The sequence below is a fragment of the Phoenix dactylifera genome, chromosome 16 (genome assembly GCF_051530095.1).
Source record: "Phoenix dactylifera cultivar Ajwa chromosome 16, Ajwa_hap1_PhDact_Kaust_v1.1, whole genome shotgun sequence".
Lineage (NCBI taxonomy): Eukaryota > Viridiplantae > Streptophyta > Magnoliopsida > Arecales > Arecaceae > Phoenix > Phoenix dactylifera.
In genome coordinates, this window is record NC_143205.1 from 18,539,295 (window position 1) to 18,560,365 (window position 21,071).

The following is a 21,071-nucleotide window of genomic DNA, read 5'->3' on the forward strand; positions in this document are numbered from 1 at the left end:
TTCGCCAAAAAACTCATCATAACAACACATATCAATATCATAGAAAAGAAACCCTATGATGGGAAATTACAAGTATGAAGAATATTTTCCAACAGAAAGTCACCTGGTTTGGATACAACAAGCAGCACAGGATGGTATGCCTATAAAACCACTAACCTCATCGTTCACAACCCAAACCCACTGCAGTTAATTCAACTGCAATGAACAACATCCCTCCCCTGGCTGTCAAGCAAAAACCATCTCTGCAAACAAACAAAATGGAGATAGAGGTTAAGAAAATGACTACAAACACAATCCTAATGCTTGACCGTCTCTTTCTTGGTTGGCCATCTGAGAGTGCTGTTTTGCTTGTTTTTCAGCTAGACACCTATTATACGGCACAAATCCCCTGGGAGATTTTTCTGTGTTGACTCTCAGACTTACAAAAGCGGAGTTCTCACTATGCTTTAGTCTCAACAATGCAGGTGCTGGTTCCTTCAGATGCTCAACACCTCGTTTAGAGTCGACATCATCGCTATTTTTATCAACAATACTTGCTGTGCAAGCAGGAGTGTTAAAGCCAGTCCAAGAACCTTCCTTCTGGCTATCTTTATCATCTGAGGCTTCTATACAGGTTTGTGGCATTATTTGCACTGAGTTCATATTCTGTGGATTGATAAATGGCAATGTTGGTTGAGTTCCAGAGAACGCCCACCACCAAGGAAGAGGACATGCAGCTTCTGTTGAGTTCATAAAATCCCCATGAGGGGGCAAACGGTAAAACATGGGGCAGGTTCCACCATTAAATGCACTCCACACACTTTTACCTGGACCACCCCAAAGGTTTCCTTGTGCCGGAGTTTGCAGAACTGGCTTAGTTGGGGTCTGCAGATCCACGTCTGTGCTTACAGAGCGGCTGCTGCCAACAGCAGGCAATGACTTGCAAGATTGCATCGTATTCCCAACACTAGAAGAGCATGGTTTTTGAGCATCAGTCACCAAGACCGTCCTTCCAAATAGCTTCAGGGAAGTTGCTTGTGTTTCTATTTGACAACCTCCTTTGGGAGTTTCATCTTTTGAACTCAAATCTACTTCCTGGAAATAGGGATTATAAAACAAAAAATTAGGACAGTTTCATGCTTTCCATAGCCAAAGATACAGTTGACAGATGAGGAAGTACCATCTGGGATTTATCTTCTGCAACTAAACAAGTTGATGCTGGTCCAGGTGATGTAGATCTATTCTCATCTTCAACTGATGGTGTAGGTGATTGGCATCCATTCTCTTGTTCGGTAAATAATGTTCCAATTAGATCTGATCTGGCTGCAGACAACACTGGAGATGTGCAAGCATGTGTTGGATTTGAGACTGTTGATCCTACAGCATCTGATCCTACTGCAGATAAAACTGATACTGGTGAACTGTTTTCTGGTTCAAAAGCTGACGGAATTGGCAGTGAAGACCATTCTGGCCGCTCCATAACAGGGAGGCCCTTGCTGGGTGAGTTGCCTAATTTACGAGGATATGGATGCAGTGGCTTTCTTTTTGGTCGAGGAGGGGGAATCTCGACAGCCTTCGCAGTTCCTGGCTCGCGAACCACCTACACCATAAGGCAACAATGAGGACCAACATAGACAAACATTTAGTGCAAACCATGCAGCAATGTTTCTTGGTGCTCAGCTTCATGAATGATTCACTTACTTTATCGATCAGGTAAGACCATCCATGAACATATAATGGTAGAGAAATAATTACACGAGGAAGAGCAGTACACCTTTGAGAAAAACTTCTGAGCATGGCTTCGAATCTGAACAGCAGTCTTGGTGCCTATGTGCTCTGCAGGTAGTTTCTAAGTCAGAAGAGAGGAAGGATTTATAGGATGACACCCAATTAATAAAACCATAACTATGAAAGAGTACCCTCAATTCGGCGCCAAGCACGACCATACAGTTTTAAAGCCTCGAGAAACTTTTCGTGTTCCTCTTCCGTCCATCTTTCCCGCTGTTTTGTTATTGTGTAAGGTTTCCTTACCTAATAAGGGAGTTCATGAGATATGGTATAGGAGAGAATAAAAGTAAGCATGAATGACAAAATTGAGATTGTCAAAGTGTCCCCAGGTTGATGAAAAAAAGATACCTTGATTGCATGTTCATCTCCTGATAAGCTAGATTCTTTTGATTGATGGCCAATCACAGATGAAGTTCCGATATCCATGCACATCCTCCTATCAGGAATGTGGATAGGATTCAGACTAGGTCTTCCACTTTTATCCTGATATACAAAACAGAACTTAAAAGTCACTTTACCTTTCTTTCATGAGATGCACATGTCATCATTCAAGATCAAACCAAAGAAAAGACATTTATGACTTAGCATCACCTTGTTCATTTTCACAATTCCCATTAATTATGAAATACTGTGTTACATACAAGGATGTAAAGATGACAACTTAAAAGGAAAAAAGTACATCAGAATGGTTGTTTATTCTTTCAGAGAAAATTAGCTGTCAAAACTTATGAGCATTCATCCTAATAATGTATATGACATGACTGAAAAAGTGCACCAATTTTTCATTTAACAGGGCCTACTATTAATTGGGTTCTCAATCAAGAAAATTGATAATGCATGGCATGTTGCTAATAGTTAATAATTAGTTCCATAAGAATGAAATAAAGACAGAATAAATACTTTTTGAAAACAAAATTATTTACTCATTTTGAACTTAAAGCAAATCACTAAATATGCCCTTAACCATTCATACAAAGCAGGATATAAGGCTTTGCAACTCCAAGAAAAATATGATTATCAAACAATCTGATTGCATAATTTAGGCTTAGGCATATATTTTCTTTTAAGCAATTTGATATCTTCTAACTATCGATTTTCTTTTAAATTTTGAGTTGATTAAATCCGCTAATAATTCAGTTTTGAGATTTTTGATACATAGCCAGAGAACATAGAAAAGAAAGAAAAACAAGACTAAATATTCAAAATTACACCATGAAATCCTTCAGGACTATGATCATCATCAAAGCATCAAATCGTAAATAATACAGGGAGATTAAACTTGCATAGGAAAAAATCATAATTTTTCTCATGCCAAAACAACCAGAATCAGAGCAAGAAAAGAAAAAGGAAAACATGTGAAACAGAAAGCAGCGACGTATACCTGCACATCCATTGCTGCAGAAGCTCTTGACTCCCTGAGCTTAAGGTCGTCCAATCAACACTTGAAGAGAAAAAAAAATCGCCTTTTGCTTTGCCCTGCCTGTGAATTAATTGCGCCTTTCTAGTGGTCCAGAATGACCAGGCCCAATAAAAGTTCCCACCTTCCCGCTTCAATCTCCCCTCTCTTCCTACTCCCACAAGACTGTAATTTAAGCCTAGAGTAACGTTCCGAACCCCCCTCCGTCTCTCCAAGCCAGATTACTCTGATCAAATCCTCTATTCATCTTTTCTTCAAACGCTCAAGAAGAGAACGAAATAGAAAAAAAAAAAAAATCAAGCAAAGAAGAGAAAAGTTGTGTCTCGTAATCCGATCTACAAGGATAAAATCAACAAAGACCCCCTTTTGGCACAAGAAGCCCTAAATCTAAAGTTTGATTCAAAGCTCGATTTCCCATCCAAAAAAATTAGCTAAAGGAACGAATTACAAATCCCTTCCAAGCTCCAACCTCCAAGAATCACAAATACGAACTCTAATCGCTCAGAAAATCACAAATAAAAACCAAACCCTCAAGAATCATATAAAAAGACTCGGCCCCGCCAAGAACCGATCGAAGCCAACCGGAAATACGTCCCGCCGATCAAACCGCCGTCGCTGGGAGATCGAATCCGAGCCCAAGACTCGCCGTCCGGCCACCTATCCAAAGCTCGCCGGAGGATCAAAGGAGAGAAAGAGAGAGGCGAAGCAAGAGATAGAGTTAGAGAGAGAGAGGGGGGGTACAATGGGGGAAAAAACCTGGGCCAGGAAGAGGAGAAGAGGAGGCGAGGGAGGGGGATCCACGTCAGCAGGGGACGACGCTGCCCTTCTTCCCTGGAAAATTCCAGAAATGGATCGAATCTTGTGGCTGACGATTCACCAGCCTTCTTACACGTGGCGTCCGGTGTCATCACGCCATCCGCTTTTTAATTTCCGCTTTTTTTTTTTTTTTTTTTGTGGGATAAATCAAAGACCGGATAAGTATCCCCATTTTTCTCATTTAGCAAAAAGTACCAAATTTAGGAAAATGACGGGAGCGAAAAGTACTTGAAATAAAAGTACTCTTTTTTCTAATTTCATATATAAGCTCATCTTCAGCTTAATCAAATTTATATGGTATTAAACCTTTCTAATCTAAGACAGAAAATAATATAATAGTAGATTTTTGTCATAGAAAAATGTTTTACAAAATTTAAAGCAATATGCAACTTTTTGCAAACAAATCATGACATCTATTTAATAATAAATTTGTGATTAGTAGAAGCTTTAATTGTTTACTAATAAATTAGCAAATCATTATTAAATATAGAAGCACAAACTACATATAACTCAAGAATTTATTAGTGAATCTATAATAGAGATTTACTTTGATAGCTTCACCTGGCTTATATGACATCTATTGAAGATTAAAATAGTAAAACATCTATAGCCGCTGAAATTCAGGTGAATATCCATAAAAAATATTTATATATAACTGTGAAAGCAGGGTGCGACACGCAATAATTTTTATTTATTTAATTTGGTTAATTACATAGTACTTTGTGCGGCGGGGAATAATAATAGAAAAATAAAAATCTTGGAAAACCTTTGAAAATGGTACAACTTGGAACAATTGCCAGCCACGGGATGTGGACCAAAAAGCGGCAGCCGCTGGCGAGCTTTTCCTGGCGCTTTTTCGCCAGGTCAGCTCCACTGGCCGCCTCACCCACCCTACCGCAATCGCCACGCGTCGCCGTTTCGTTACGAGAGAGAAAAGTGCACCGGGAAATTATTAAATTAACCATCACAAGAGAAGACCATTTGGGCTCGGCTCCACCGCCACCGTTATTAAAATATTCCGGAAAATCAGCGACCACATGGTTAAGGGTCGGATTTTAGCCTGTCTTTTTGGTGGGCCCAGCTTCTGGTTAGATCGATTTGATGGAATATTTTCGAGTACGGCGAATTTGGTGACGTCAGGGTTCCGAGACCGTGGGGACCGAAGGGCATCAAGAAGGAGGACCATTGGATGAGGATCGAACGGACAATATTTTTGATTAAGAAATTTGGTTTAATTGCAGGGCGAGCGTACTACCGGTTGTTTGAGATTGGATGGACGGCCACGAATGGATGTGATCTGCTGCGATGCTAGATAATTCGGTCGTCTACTAGATGTAGTTTGGTTCGCCGACGATCGTAATCACCGCTTGTCCATGAACAAGTGCTGAAATTTGAATGTGTTTTAAAGTTTTAAAAAAATATTAATAAAAAATTTGTAATTTCTAAAATTTTTTAAAAAAATATTGTAACTTTTAGATGTTCAAAATTTTATTTAGAAGTTCCAAAACTTTTTATTATCTCTCAGCCATAAGTATCCAACCATTATGGTTAGGTTGCAAAACGCCTATATATATAGGAGCCATTTCTTGCACCTAAAAACACACACTAAGTCTTCTTCTTGCTCTCATAATCTCTCCCTACCACCATTCTCTCTTATACAATTATATATATTATTTTATATTTTGGGCAACTGATATAGATTAGATAATCTGCCTACTACATACGTGCACTGTAGATTAGATCCGCTGTGAGCTGTTTAGGTTGTATCTTGGAGTAGTCGCTAACCACCAATACCTACACGTGGAGAGACAACAACGGCTTCAGGACAGTGCATTCCTTGGCGCGCCTCTCACACCTCACAAGCTAGATATTTTTTTGCTACTATTTTATTACAATTGTTAATTTTTTATGTAATTTAAATATTTCATTAAGCATATTATTAGATCAGCAAAAAGCATGTCAATTTTTTTCGTAAAATAAAATTTTCATCCCATGGAGGATTGCTGAACTCGGTAGTCAGGGGCGGCCCAATACATTTGGAGGCCTAAGGCGAATTCACTAAAAGAGGCCTTTTTAAAAAATAATAATAATTTTTTAATAAATATAAAATATTTTAAAATTTTATTTAAAAATAATTCGTCTAGCTTTTTGAGATGCAAAATTACTAATCAAACTTTTGTACTCAAGATTCATTAAAATACTATTTTCAATCGATAATATAGCTAATCCATTTAATCTTTCTTGCGACATAGTTGACCGTAAATAAGATTTTATCAACTTTAATTTTGAAAAACTTCTTTCAGCAGAAGCAACTGTTACAGGTATTGTTAACAATATCCTGTAAGCAATGCATGCATTTGGAAAAGAATCTGTTTTTTTTATAAAACTTAAAATATCAATAGGGGTACTAGTTTCTATTTGTAAAACTTCTTTTAAAACTTTTAACTCTGAAAACAGATCAAGACCATCAATATCAGAATTTTCACCATGCTTTAAAAAGTTTTCAAGATTAAGGCAATACTTTTTCAACTCCTCTTCATTCAAAGATTTAAACTTTCTAAAATTAAACAAAAAACTAAAAATATCTTCATATATGGTGAATTGTTCAAACCTATTTTGAATTGAAGAAATAGCTTGATCTACTATATATAAAAAGTAATCAATTCTAAAAGATTCTTCGGTTGATCTTTCTATCTCATCATCACTATTTTCATCAAATTGTTTTTTCCTACGGATCACACGTTTTTCACGAAATGTAGGTTCTATTTTCATTTCAATTGCAGTTTCTTTAGATGAAATCAAAGCAGTCATGAATCCATTTTCTCTATAATTTTTCAAATAAGAAAGAAGATCTTTTAATTGATTTATAGCAACATCAATATGCATATCTTCAGATTGTAAGTTTTTACTAACTGAATTAACAGCAAACAATATATCATACCAAATATTCATGCCTAATAAGAATTCAAAATTTTCAATCTCATATGTAGCTAAGCATATGGCTTCACTCTTTGTTTTAGGATCTTCGCTAGTTTCTGCTAATTGAATTAAGGCATCTCTTATTTTAGGAGCTTGGTTTTTAATTGCTTTGACACTTTCAATACGACTTTCCCAACGCGTTTGTGATAAGGGTTTAAGAGTTAATGTGGATACATTATTTTGTAAAATTTTCCATCGTTTTGTAGAAGAAGAAAATAAGGTATAAATTCGTTGTATCACTCCAAAAAAAGATATAGCCTTAGGACATGAGTTAGCGGTATCACATAATACTAAATTTAAGCTATGACATCCACATGGTGTGTAAAACGCTCTAGGATTTATATCTAATAATCTTCTTTGTACACCTTGATGTTTTCCTTTCATATTAGACCCGTTGTCATACCCTTGTCCCCTTATGTCATTAACCTCAAGTTTATGTTTTTCTAGTATATTTATAAGTTCACTAAAAAGACCTTTTCCAGTTGTATCATCTACTTCTAAAAATTCTAAAAAATATTCTTCTACTTTTACTGGACTTGTTGTAGTATCTACACATCTTAAAACTAGAGTCATTTGTTCTTGATGGCTTGCATCAGGAGTGCAATCAAGTATTACAGAAAAGTATTTTACTTGTTTAATCTTTTTAATTATTATAGTTTTAATTTCAGATGCTAACATTTGAATTAATTCATTTTGAATCTTATGACCTAAATAATGATTGTGAATTTTATCTTGTTGAATACGTCGAACATGCTCTTGCATTATTGGATCAAATTCTGCAATTGTTTCAATAAAACTTAGAAAATTTCCATTATTGCTTTGGTATATCTTTTCATTCTTTCCCCGAAATGCTAAATTATTTTTTGCAAGATTTTTCACAACAGCAATAATTCTTAATAGTACTTTTTTCCAATGGTCCTTCTCTTGGTTTATTTGTTCTTGGAGACTTTTATCAATTGTCTTGTTTTCTAACAATCTTACTTCTAAATCAATCCATTTATTCATGCTAGTAATATGTTCATTAGTTGTTTCATGATTTTTGAGCTTAATACCTAGATTTTTCCAGTCCCTAGTTCCTTCATTGACTAAATGAGTCGTGTTATGTGTTGAATCAAATAATTTACAACAAAAACAATATACTCTATCCAAATCCTTCGAATACACTAACCATTTTCTATCATATTTTTCACCATTAGGTAACTTACGAATACAATGTATAGTAGAGAAGTGTCTATTATTTTCATCCCTAGGAAAGTAAAGATCATAGTCTCTAATTGGACCTCTTTCCACTAATAGATCTCTCAACTTTGTATCAATATTTTTTCATTGACCAGGATCATATATATTTGTAGGATTAGAACTAGTTTCATTAAACTCTATACTATCCTTATTTATCTTATCTCCATCTAATTTTTCATTGTGTTCTTCATTAGAGATTGGTTCATCAGATGTTTGAATACTATTATGAATCTGATTGTCTATCTCATTTTGTTTCGTTCTTTTTATGTCATCTTCAAACTCTATTTCATTCTGAGTTGAACTTGATGTAGTATTTTGTTTATTTGTAACAATAAATCTATCTAAAGCACCCAGGGGCGGCCCAATACATTTGGAGGCCTAAGGCGAATTCACTAAAAGAGGCCTTTTTAAAAAATAATAATAATTTTTTTAATAAATATAAAATATTTTAAAATTTTATTTAAAAATAATTCGTCTAGCTTTTTGAGATGCAAAATTACTAATCAAACTTTTGTACTCAAGATTCATTAAAATACTATTTTCAATCGATAATATAGCTAATCCATTTAATCTTTCTTGCGACATAGTTGACCGTAAATAAGATTTTATCAACTTTAATTTTGAAAAACTTCTTTCAGCAGAAGCAACTGTTACAGGTATTGTTAACAATATCCTGTAAGCAATGCATGCATTTGGAAAAGAATCTGTTTTTTTTATAAAACTTAAAATATCAATAGGGGTACTAGTTTCTATTTGTAAAACTTCTTTTAAAACTTTTAACTCTGAAAACAGATCAAGACCATCAATATCAGAATTTTCACCATGCTTTAAAAAGTTTTCAAGATTAAGGCAATACTTTTTCAACTCCTCTTCATTCAAAGATTTAAACTTTCTAAAATTAAACAAAAAACTAAAAATATCTTCATATATGGTGAATTGTTCAAACCTATTTTGAATTGAAGAAATAGCTTGATCTACTATATATAAAAAGTAATCAATTCTAAAAGATTCTTCGGTTGATCTTTCTATCTCATCATCACTATTTTCATCAAATTGTTTTTTCCTACGGATCACACGTTTTTCACGAAATGTAGGTTCTATTTTCATTTCAATTGCAGTTTCTTTAGATGAAATCAAAGCAGTCATGAATCCATTTTCTCTATAATTTTTCAAATAAGAAAGAAGATCTTTTAATTGATTTATAGCAACATCAATATGCATATCTTCAGATTGTAAGTTTTTACTAACTGAATTAACAGCAAACAATATATCATACCAAATATTCATGCCTAATAAGAATTCAAAATTTTCAATCTCATATGTAGCTAAGCATATGGCTTCACTCTTTGTTTTAGGATCTTCGCTAGTTTCTGCTAATTGAATTAAGGCATCTCTTATTTTAGGAGCTTGGTTTTTAATTGCTTTGACACTTTCAATACGACTTTCCCAACGCGTTTGTGATAAGGGTTTAAGAGTTAATGTGGATACATTATTTTGTAAAATTTTCCATCGTTTTGTAGAAGAAGAAAATAAGGTATAAATTCGTTGTATCACTCCAAAAAAAGATATAGCCTTAGGACATGAGTTAGCGGTATCACATAATACTAAATTTAAGCTATGACATCCACATGGTGTGTAAAATGCTCTAGGATTTATATCTAATAATCTTCTTTGTACACCTTGATGTTTTCCTTTCATATTAGACCCGTTGTCATTCCCTTGTCCCCTTATGTCATTAACCTCAAGTTTATGTTTTTCTAGTATATTTATAAGTTCACTAAAAAGACCTTTTCCAGTTGTATCATCTACTTCTAAAAATTCTAAAAAATATTCTTCTACTTTTACTGGACTTGTTGTAGTATCTACACATCTTAAAACTAGAGTCATTTGTTCTTGATGGCTTGCATCAGGAGTGCAATCAAGTATTACAGAAAAGTATTTTACTTGTTTAATCTTTTTAATTATTATAGTTTTAATTTCAGATGCTAACATTTGAATTAATTCATTTTGAATTATATGACCTAAATAATGATTGTGAATTTTATCTTGTTGAATACGTCGAACATGCTCTTGCATTATTGGATCAAATTCTGCAATTGTTTCAATAAAACTTAGAAAATTTCCATTATTGCTTTGGTATATCTTTTCATTCTTTCCCCGAAATGCTAAATTATTTTTTGCAAGATTTTTCACAACAGCAATAATTCTTAATAGTACTTTTTTCCAATGGTCCTTCTCTTGGTTTATTTGTTCTTGGAGACTTTTATCAATTGTCTTGTTTTCTAACAATCTTACTTCTAAATCAATCCATTTATTCATGCTAGTAATATGTTCATTAGTTGTTTCATGATTTTTGAGCTTAATACCTAGATTTTTCCAGTCCCTAGTTCCTTCATTGACTAAATGAGTCGTGTTATGTGTTGAATCAAATAATTTACAACAAAAACAATATACTCTATCCAAATCCTTCGAATACACTAACCATTTTCTATCATATTTTTCACCATTAGGTAACTTACGAATATAATGTATAGTAGAGAAGTGTCTATTATTTTCATCCCTAGGAAAGTAAAGATCATAGTCTCTAATTGGACCTCTTTCCACTAATAGATCTCTCAACTTTGTATCAATATTTTTCCATTGACCAGGATCATATATATTTGTAGGATTAGAACTAGTTTCATTAAACTCTATACTATCCTTATTTATCTTATCTCCATCTAATTTTTCATTGTGTTCTTCATTAGAGATTGGTTCATCAGATGTTTGAATACTATTATGAATCTGATTGTCTATCTCATTTTGTTTCGTTCTTTTTATGTCATCTTCAAACTCTATTTCATTCTGAGTTGAACTTGATGTAGTATTTTGTTTATTTGTAACAATAAATCTATCTAAAGCACCTTTTTGAGATAGAATAAGTTTTTCAATTTTTTTTTTTTTTTTGAGTTTTTCATATCCACATTCAAATTTTCTATTAGACATTTGAATTTAAAAATAATATTATCAAACAAAACAATTAAGACAATCACTACAAACAAATTAAAATATAAGAGAGTTAAAAATGATAAAACCCGAAATGTCAACAGAAGCAGTGTTGGACGGCCCGGATTCGACGACGAACTCAAGTCCCGACAAGCGGTGCCGAGCTCAACGGCGAGAAGTGGTGCCGGAGCTACTGTCAATTTTAATGGGGACCCTAAACATGAAAAGCTAATGTCAATTTTAAAGCAATAGACAATAAAATATGCATAAAAGAGGAAAAGATGAATAATCGAAAAGTAATTCCCCCCCCCCCCCCCCCTCCTCTTGAAAGGATCTTTCTTTTAATAGTAAGAGTTCTCAGATGACACAATAGCCCCAAGGGTGTTATTTGTCTCTAAAAAGGCCGAGGTATATCAATGGAAATGTCTTGAAACAACTAATTCAGCTTTTGTATAGGAACAAGGAATTGACCTTAAATGCTTTATTTTATAGCCTACTAAAGAAGTAAAGAGTAAAGAGCTCCAAGGGCGTCTGGGCGTGTAGGAAAACTGAGACAGATGTATGGTTTTGGCCTTTTGGGATCAGATCATTGGATGATTTAGCAGGTGAACTAGATGAAAATTCTCAATCAACTTTTGGAAAACTGCATTCATAAGTCATTACATATTTACATCGTATATAATATATTCCATTCTTTCAAATAGGTGCTCCAGGAATTTTCACTGACAGGGAATTTAGGGAAAGAAGGGAAATCTGTTAAAACTTTATATTATTCAATCACCCAAATACCCAATAACCTGCAATAGGATTATGAGTATATAATAACAAAAATAAGTAAGTAATAACTAGTTAACTACCATTACCCAATAACCCATTACGGCATTACCCAACCCAAGTAACCCAACAAACAAACAGAACACTGAACAGTGAACACAGAACACAGGGGACGGAAGCTCACCTCCGGGCTCCGGCGACGGCGGCGAGGACGGGGGGCTACCGGGCTGGGTCGAGAAGGAGAAGAGATAGGCGAAGGACCGAGGACGGAACTCGGAAGTCAGAAGAATCGAGCCGAGGACGGCGAACGGGCGAAGGACGGAACTCGTCAACTCGGACAGTCGGAGTCTCGGAAGTCGGAAGAACCGAGCCGAGGACGGCGAACGAGCGAAGGACGGAACTCGGAGAGTCGGAGTCTCGGAAGTCGGAACTCGGAATGGAAGATTGGGCCGCCCCTGCTCGGAAGAACCGAAGATTGAATGATTGAATCAACTAGGGCTGGGGATTAGGGAAGGAAGAACGGAAGATTGAAGAAGAGTTTAGAAGGAGAAATGGAGAAGGACTCTCTCTGGTTATCTACTTATCTGGGATTCTGCCAAGACTGCCATTCTGCCTCTGGTGACTACGGCCGGCGGATGGAGAAGATGGGCTATGGGGGAATGAGGATCGTAGGGGCATAGGGCCCTCCATAAGCTGATAGGCCATAGCCCCGCTGTCCATTGCCTGTTGGGCGTTGCCGCGTTGGCTATGCTGCCAGTGCCATGCCTGGAGAGTGGAGGCTGGATGCCTGGATCCTACTTCATAGGCAAGACCGCAAGAGGTAGGCAGCTAAGGCTCGTAGGCTCGTAGCTTCCTTCCGTGACGGGTGACTCTTCCGACTTCTTCTTCGGCGGCGAATGGCGATCCCAATCCCAAAATCGTGATGCCCTGGCAGAGTGGCAGGAGAGTGGAACTGTGGAAGGCCGGAGCCCGGAGGCCTTCCTTGAGGCTGAGGCCTTAGGCGACCGCCTCGGTCGCCTAGGGCTTGGGCCGCCCCTGTCGGTAGTTCTATTATGAAATACCTGCTTTAGCAGCAACAAAAGGGAAAGAAAAAAAAAAAACTCGGTAGTTCTATTTGGCCGTGCAGAGGCAAAAAGAACAGGATAATCATACGCTTCCAATTTTTCATACGGAGATTAACAAAAAAAAGAAAAAGAAAACAAGTTTTAGGAACCTGAAAGTTTTTTTTTTTTTTTTTACTTCTTTTTCTTCTTTGGGTGGTACAATAGCAAGTAAGACACTTTCCACAAATTTATTGATAATGAACCAGTCTTCTCCCGTCGTATACCGGGGCAGGTTCAGGTTTTCACCACAGCCATTAAGGAAGTGTATTTAAAAATAATTTACGGCAAATACAGGAGCTGTGTCATTTTCATCCTGTAACTAAACTAAACTAAACTACTCCCGTCATGGCATATGCCGAGACTAGTTCATTTCAGAAAAGGTTACATTTTGACTACTTTAGATATGATTGTGCTGGTCTTTGCATGTTTGGTGACTCCTTATTTTTCCTGATATCTATGATGCTCAATGGTCATGCTGAATATGTATGCACGCTGATAAGCCTTTTTTAAGTTAGATTTATGATAGAAGTTCATTCTCACTTTAGTCCTATAGTGCATTCATTAGCTTGTACATAGTGTTGCAAATAAACACTATTTGTTTATTTGAGACTAATTCACCTCTGTCCTTATTTTCCATATTCTTTATGAAATTGTTCTATTTCTATTTAGTGGTGAAACAGATGAACAGATCAGTGTGGGAGTGTTCCGACGGCTGGGATTGGTTATGTAAGTCCCATGTTTTGCTCTGTACTTCGTGCAAAGATATACATTTGCCGCGTCTATCCTTAACTGCCAACAATGTTAAGAGATAAGATATCCGGATAGAAGTTTTTTAACACTTAACAGAGAAACTACTAGTCAAGCAGACTGATGGCACGGTTGTTCAAAAATGTAACAACTGCAGATGTTGTATCTAAACTTGAGTTCTGTGATGGGGCAAATGGGCAATTGACCCCATTTTCCTATCAAAAAAGCACGCGCCGCGTATGTGCGAAGAAGGAAGAGACTCTCGATGGGAGTCTTCTTCCTCTTGAGTTTATCAGATGGAGTCGAATTCCAATCACGGTCAAGCTCTATTTCGAGCTCATCCCCATCCTCCCTTCCGCCCCGGTCGAAAAACCAGCTCCAATCAAAGATTAGTTACCATTTTTTTTTTTTTGATTTTTTCTGCGATTGTCGACCGTGTCAGCGTCGTTGCCGCGGCCAAACATCGTCGGGAACCAGGTAAGGACCTATATACCTTTGATTTATCCCTCTTTCTTTCGAACTTCTTAGAGCTTTGATTTCGACCAGTGATTACTGGATTTTTGCATTAAAAAAAATACTCTGCTTCCCTGTTTTCGAAAATGAACCTCTGTTTCTTCTTGATTCTACTGTTCCCGCCACCAATGCTCATCACCGGGGTCTACTTCTGGTCCCTCATGGTGGCTAGAAGTTATGGTCGGAACTTCGACCGCCTAGGTATTGTGGATTCCATAGTTTAAGAAGTTGAAACTCCTATTTTTTTGTGAGCTTTGGTGCTGCCAACTACCAACCACCATCGGTCGCCTATTAACCGATCGTGGTTCCTCAGGCCTCCCGTCTTCCACTAGCAGCCACCTCTCCTCCTCTTCCTGGTTAGAGAGAGAGAGTTATGCTCTCTCCTTCTCTCTCTCCTCTTCTCTCTTTCTCATTCTCTTTCTTATTTTTCTTTGTCTGGATTTTCTCTCTCTAGGGTTGTTGGACCTCGTAAGTATGCCTCTAAGTAATTTTTGGATCGACCTTGATGAAGGATTCTAATCTAAGGACGTCGAGCGTTATGCTAGTCCCCACTCTGGCCCTTGCCAAACACTATTAGATTTGATCACTCCTGATCTTTGTTGAGCCATTGTGCCTTAGTCCGACATGATTTGATGAAATCACCTTGAATGGATCGACCAGAATGTTGAGCACTCCTATTTGATTAGCCCTATAAGGATATTGAAACTTATATTTTTTATTTTTAGAATAATTATAATAAAAATTTTAATAAAAAAATATAATTTTTGAGTAATAGGCTCTAAAAAGGATTTTTGGGATTAATTGGATTGATTAGTTGGATTGCATTCGCAAGATAAGTAGCATAACCCTTTTTTCTAGAGTTATTAATAAATTATAAATGATTTATACTTGATTTATGAATATGATGCATAGTATTTTAATATTATATATGCTTTTTTAAGAATATTGTATGATTCTTAATCGAACATATTGACCATGTTTGATTGTTTTCAATGTCATAATTTTAATGTATCCTACGATTTAAAGTACTAGACATATTTTGAGAAAAAAAGTTTTGATTCGAAATAGATTTGAATTCGCAGCCACACTATGTTTTGATATCCTACTAGTGTGGATTGTACGTTGGTACTTCAATATCCTGTCAGTGAGAGTTGTACGTTAGCATTTCAATATCCTACCAATGAAGGTTATACGTTGACATTTCAACAATTTACCAATAAAGGTTATATGTTGGCACTTTGATACCCTTCCATTAGAAGTTATGCGGGTGGCACTTTGAGTGATCATAGTTCTTAGCTGTCAAGTTGAATTTGATGATTTTAAAGAAATTGATTAATGAACGATATTTGGATTTTGAGAAAAATTGAATTTCGCATGCGTAATATTTCAATAGTGCAGCATATCTGGATTTAGTTTTAAATTGATGAATTTTATATACTTATTTTCTATAAATAATTATTTAATTTATTGTCTGATTTATTTAACTAAAATATTTTTTTACTTACTATGTTGTCTAGCTTATTATATAATTCCTTACTATTTTTATAGATCTGAAAATTAGCTTGACTCGGGAATTTATCATGGAAGAGCGATTAGAGATAAGATTTTGATATCTTTATTTAGATTAAATTTTATTATAGAGTGATGCAAGATTTTGGAATATTATTTATTTTATGAGACTTTTAATTTTATTATTTAAGTTAGAATTTGCATACTAAATATTTAAATTTATTATGCTGCTTGTATATGATATCATATTGAGATGCTCTGTGTGCTCGTGGGGAGAGTTTTCTATGAGCATGTGGTAGTTGCTGTGCCCATCTGTTTGTGAACTTAGGTTGGGAGTGTGACAATATGAGTATATAATTATGAGATATAGTTTGGAGTTGTAACTATTTGTAAGGTTTACCACAATGAGCAGCGATATTGGCACTTAGGGATTCCATAGAGTGAATAAAATGGAGACTTGAGATATTCATGCAAAGTTCACATTTTGTCCAAAGCCACATAATATTTTTTGCTATTTGTATTCTACTTGATATTATTGGAATGTTTGTGGTTGCTTTTAAGCATGCAAATTCAGATATGTGATAGCATGCTTAGGAATTGTGTATGCATTATATGGGATTAAAAAAAGAAAACTGTGACCATATGTAGACTCTATGATGCTAATAATGGTTTAGGAACGACAGTAATATCTTGTTGTCATAATAGAATAAGAAAGAAGTCATGACCTTTATCGCAGCAATCAGAGTGGCGCAGCGGAAGCGTGGTGGGCCCATAACCCACAGGTCCCAGGATCGAAACCTGGCTCTGATATGAGAAAAGCTTCCAAGATGCTATATTCTTTTTCTTCACCGCGGGATAATTTTATTCTGTGTTGTTCAAAGTTTTTGTGTCAAAAAACGGGGATAAATTTATTAGCAAAAAAAAAAACGGGGATAAATTTTATTCTCTGTTGTCCAGCAAGAAATTGTTGCTATATTTTTTTTCCTCCACCTTTTCCTTCTCGTATGAAAGGGGATTATTTTATTTATTTTCTGTCGTTCAAAATTCTTGTATCAAACGGGAATAACTTTATTCTCTCGTTCAACAAGGATTTTCCTCCACATTTTCCTTGCCGTGTGAAGGAGGTTATTCTCTGTTGTTCAAAAAGTTTGTGTCAAACGGTTCTCTGTTCTCCAACAACAGACTAGATGGGCCATAGAAAGAAATTGTTACTACATTTTTTACTCCACCTTTTCTTGCTTGTATCAAAGGGGGTTTATTTTATTCTCTGTTGCTTAAGTTTCTTGTATTATACGGCAATAATTTTATTCCCTCGTTCAACAAAGGACTGGATAAGCCACTGAAAGTCAAAAATTTTGTATTTGTATATATTCTATAAACTTGTCATTTCCTTTGGAATTGTTATGTTACTACATAGAGATAGCAGATTTTTTACTCAAATTACTAAAATAGCCAAATTTTATCAACCATCAACCCTTGGATCTCACTTACAAGGTGCTAATATAAGCTTCCGGGATTTTAAAAACCTTCCCATGGTCGCCTTTGCAATGCAAGTTAATCATCCTATGTCAAGATGTATCTATTATGCTTATCAGACATGATGCGAAATCGCCAAAAAGAGCGTGCTTTCTTCCATTTGATTACTTAAAATTACGTGAGACATGAAGTCTATATCAAATGGTGGTCAACGCGGTGCCGATTTTGATATTGCAATTTTCAGCTCCCAGCACAAATGAGATTTTGATGAGGGCAATCACATACAACACCATAGCATTGGTAGCATATGTGAGTCGAGACCCTAAGTGGTTCGAGTTCGAGTTGGAAACTGCTGAACTGAGACTAGACCCAAATTCGACCATGCATGGATCACATAACTTCTATTGAACTTAGTTGACTTTGGGCCAGATCCAGGTCAGCTTGCTAGTTGTTTTCTTTTTTTTTTTGTCCTTTTTCAAATAATGAAAAGAAAATGCCATGGGTTATGACTTGAAATGTTGGAGACATGGTATAAGTAGTCATTATACTGCCACGCCACATTGCAAAGGCAAGCCTATTGATGCCAATTCCCACAGCAGGAGGCAGGCAGCAATATCTCTGTTTTTGGCCTGGTCTACAATGGTGAGGCTGAATGCAGCAAAGGCTAGGAGGGATTGGACTAGAAGAGAAGCAAAATTTAATAAGATGAATTATATTAAAACATTCTTTTGAACTTGAAGAGAGGCAAAATTTAATTCACAAAGACAGGATTTTCCAAATTAAGGGAATACTTGAGCTCAACTGCTTTAATATCTTCTAATTGTCTATGATCTATTTTGCTTGTTATTTCTGTTAACTTACTTGATTTATGATATTTTGTTTAGGTAAAAATGATTAAGATATGAGAGTGAGATGAGAGGACGAATTGCTTCCACGTTGGTCAGAAGTTCAAACTGATGCAGAAGTTGAAGTCCAGTCCGCTTTCTAACTGATATACAAACAGACACACAATGCAATCAGCAGTGTATGATCGTTTTATTTTCCTCTTCTTAATTCATATGGTCTCAAATGTAATCCTTCTAGGAAGTTCCTTTTTTATGTATTTATTGTGACTCGTAATTCATCAAGAACATAATGGTTAAAGGTTTGTATGAGCATGATTTATTAGTTAATAATCTGCTAACAAAAGTAAGAATGAATTATGACCTTGAAGCACAAGCTCTGGTTGAAGGAGTTTTTATTCTAGGAGCAGGAGACCAATTCAAATGTCTCGTATAAACATCTATAACCAGAATCAAACAACAACATCTAATGTTCCGGACTGGAGTCAGCTAAAATTGTTGCCTTCCGTGGTTATACGCATTGCAGCCTCTACACGCACGAGCATCTACAAGGCTACGATTTAGTGGGAAATGAATCACTTGATGACCAAAAAATTCTTCATCTCTTACTCGCTCTTGACTTAAAGTGTGTATTGTTTCTATCTGACACTTATGGATAGGAACTGTAGCTGGAGTACATGCTGGGTGGACTCTGGATTGGAAATTTAGGGCATTCCTATATTTTCTTCTAATTCTATTCTTAATCTAGATGTATTTTGTGCAATTTAACTTACTAATATATGTTGAAAAAAATCTATCTGCGAAAATCTTATAAATCTCTTTTATGTGATTCTATTATTTTATTTTTAATTTTTAATTAATGACTTTCTGTGCACACTAAATAAATTAATTCATTTTGATGTTACCTAATTCGAGGCACGCTATGAGAGGCGCTTCCTTTAGAGTAGAATTCATCTTGCCCAAATGCGAACAGTTAATAACGGTCTACTTTTAATATATAATGAACCACTTTTTGTTCTTCTTGAAGTGCACTCTAATAAAGAAAAGTCAGAATCGAATCCGAACTAGCCAAATCCAAATGCATTGAAAATCAGCAAATTTGATTGAAGCAATCTGAATTCTCTTCTCAAATGCTTAATGAGTGCAGTTGAGTTCACTCACTTAGTTCTCTCAATTTTCTTCTCTAATTTTGGTGTTATTCAAACGGAAAGAGATGTTATTCTAATAGATGGGAAGCACGAACACTTTTCTATTTATAGATATGAAAGAGTGAGTATGAATAGATGCTTAAGCATTTTTTTTATTGAATGCATCTTTTTACATAATCCATCCATTCATTGTATTCCTTGGGATCACCATCAGATCATATGCATCTTTTTTGTGAGAATGCATCTCTTCACATTTCTTTTTAAAATACTGTGTGAAAAACAATTAAAGATGTATCCGTAAAATTTCCATAAATATTTAAAAAAAAGAAGAAAGAAACAAAAATACAAAAACTAAATCTTATCTATTTAGAAAACCAAGTTATTTGGGAGTCTAAAATAAATTTTTATATTTAACTAGATTTATATTTAGATAAATATCCAACATGGAATTCCAAAATCTCAATATTATGAATTAAATATTAATAAACCAACAATATATATAAGCAGCCTGCCAGTTACTAGTCAAGGAACATTGAGCTAATACATGAAGTTTTAAGCTCCAATTGGCTGGTGTACTCGCTTCTTTGCTAGCCATAGTCTTCTACATCCAAACCTGAAAGTGCAATATGCATGTCTTTCTAATTTCTTGCACAATAATTGGTCCCTCACGATGCATATGGTCATTTGTTTACTAAATCCTTCCACGCAGAGAGGTTCAAGGTTGGAAAGGCTCTATTTATACTATTCCGACCAAAGTTTTAAATTTTATGGGACAAATGTGTCTCTGTTTATTCATGGAATGGGATACCTTCTTGTTTTACAGTGGCAGTCTCGATCGAGCATATTGATGGACACTATCCATCACTCTTCGTCTCATCTTTCCTCTCTGTTTCTTTTTTTTTTTTTCTTTTCATTCATTCCATTCTTTCTTTTTCTCATACATTCTTTACTCTCTTTTTTTTCTTTGTTGTTTTTTCCCTTTCCTTCTTCCTTTCAATTTTTGTCTTCTTGCTTTTTTAGTGTTGCCTTTTCGTAGTTTCCTTTTTATTTTTTTCATCTTTTCTTTTAGTTTTTTATTTTCTTTTCTTTTCTTTTATTTTTTTTTAGCCTGGTGGTTTTCAGCGTCCCAACGTCCCAACCCCTAACCCAATTCTGTTTTTTCTTAAGAATGGGACAAGATGATCTGAACGCCCGCCATGGGAATTAGATTTTTTTTTTTTTTTTATATAACTGTTTGGTTGCATAAGTAATTGATTCATGTAATTCAATTTCAAATAACATCTGTATGATACGATATAACCAAGTTTATTATTATAGCCTCAATTTTTGAACCATGTCTTCTAACAAACCCATTTAATACGACTATAAGGATTCTTCTAGGTTCAGTCTCACCGTACTACCCGATTACATTATAAAAGATATGTAATGGAGCCGCTTAAATGAACCGGTGCTAAAATACAACAAATTATTACGTGCATCCACGCAGAACGGTCCGATTAACATGGCTAGACCTTGGCTTGACGGGTCCATCGCTCCACCTTAATACCGTGTACTTCATGCCTCTCGGTCATCATCAGCCGCACGTAGACTTTAGTCTCTATATCTACGATGGGGACAGCCAAGAGACCCATCAGCGCGAACACCGCCGTCACACGAAACGGACGATCACGCTTCGGACCTCCTCCTTCCGACGTCACTCCTGACCCGCCACGTGTCGCAGACATCGCGTGCCCACGGCGCCATCGCTTTGTCGCCG

The 21,071-nt window shown here is 35.7% G+C and overlaps 3 protein-coding genes and 1 non-coding gene across 5 annotated transcripts; 1 reads left to right on the top strand and 3 right to left on the bottom strand.

Moving 5' to 3' along the window:
• Window positions 1-19: 19 nt before the first annotated feature.
• Window positions 20-4,122, bottom strand: LOC103717988 (protein REVEILLE 1-like). Of its 2 annotated transcripts, none has more exons than XM_008806590.6 (6): window positions 3,149-4,122; window positions 2,116-2,250; window positions 1,899-2,010; window positions 1,754-1,815; window positions 1,160-1,579; window positions 20-1,074 (listed from the first exon to the last, which is right to left on the bottom strand). In XM_008806590.6, the coding sequence occupies exons 1-6, from the start codon at window positions 3,158-3,160 to the stop codon at window positions 283-285; spliced, it is 1,533 nt and encodes a 510-aa protein (XP_008804812.4). In that variant the 5' UTR covers window positions 3,161-4,122; the 3' UTR covers window positions 20-282. The 2 variants fall into 2 exon arrangements, with proteins under 2 accessions (XP_008804812.4, XP_088568246.2); XM_088712120.2 differs by having other exon boundaries at window positions 1,681-1,815; window positions 3,149-4,038.
• A 1,991-nt stretch (window positions 4,123-6,113) lies between these two features.
• LOC148699785 (uncharacterized) lies at window positions 6,114-8,205 on the bottom strand. The gene has a single exon (XM_088712650.2). It carries the CDS (start codon window positions 7,982-7,984, stop codon window positions 6,122-6,124), a length of 1,863 nt encoding a protein of 620 aa, XP_088568776.2. The 5' UTR covers window positions 7,985-8,205; the 3' UTR covers window positions 6,114-6,121.
• A 469-nt stretch (window positions 8,206-8,674) lies between these two features.
• Window positions 8,675-21,039, bottom strand: LOC149751151 (uncharacterized). Its single transcript, XM_089927688.1, has 2 exons — window positions 20,862-21,039; window positions 8,675-10,308 (listed from the first exon to the last, which is right to left on the bottom strand). The coding sequence occupies exons 1-2, from the start codon at window positions 21,037-21,039 to the stop codon at window positions 8,675-8,677; spliced, it is 1,812 nt and encodes a 603-aa protein (XP_089783814.1).
• On the top strand, window positions 16,588-16,659 carry TRNAM-CAU (transfer RNA methionine (anticodon CAU)). The gene has a single exon. It is a non-coding gene; the product is annotated as a tRNA-Met (tRNA).
• Window positions 21,040-21,071: the final 32 nt, after the last annotated feature.

Bases quoted from the DNA above. Each gene is read 5' to 3' on its own strand.
- LOC149751151 (XM_089927688.1), bottom strand. From the start codon at position 21,039: ATGTCTGCGACACGTGGCGGGTCAGGAGTGACGTCGGAAGGAGGAGGT. The intron at 10,309-20,861 runs GTATTAAGGTGG...AAACAATTGCAG, and splicing joins CGAGAGGCATGAAGTACACG to AATTTGATCCAATAATGCAA.
- LOC148699785 (XM_088712650.2), bottom strand. From the start codon at position 7,984: ATGAATAAATGGATTGATTTAGAAGTAAGATTGTTAGAAAACAAGACA.
- LOC103717988 (XM_008806590.6), bottom strand. The intron at 2,011-2,115 runs GTATCTTTTTTT...CTCCCTTATTAG, and splicing joins GAGATGAACATGCAATCAAG to GTAAGGAAACCTTACACAAT. The intron at 1,816-1,898 runs GTACTCTTTCAT...AACTACCTGCAG, and splicing joins TGCTTGGCGCCGAATTGAGG to AGCACATAGGCACCAAGACT.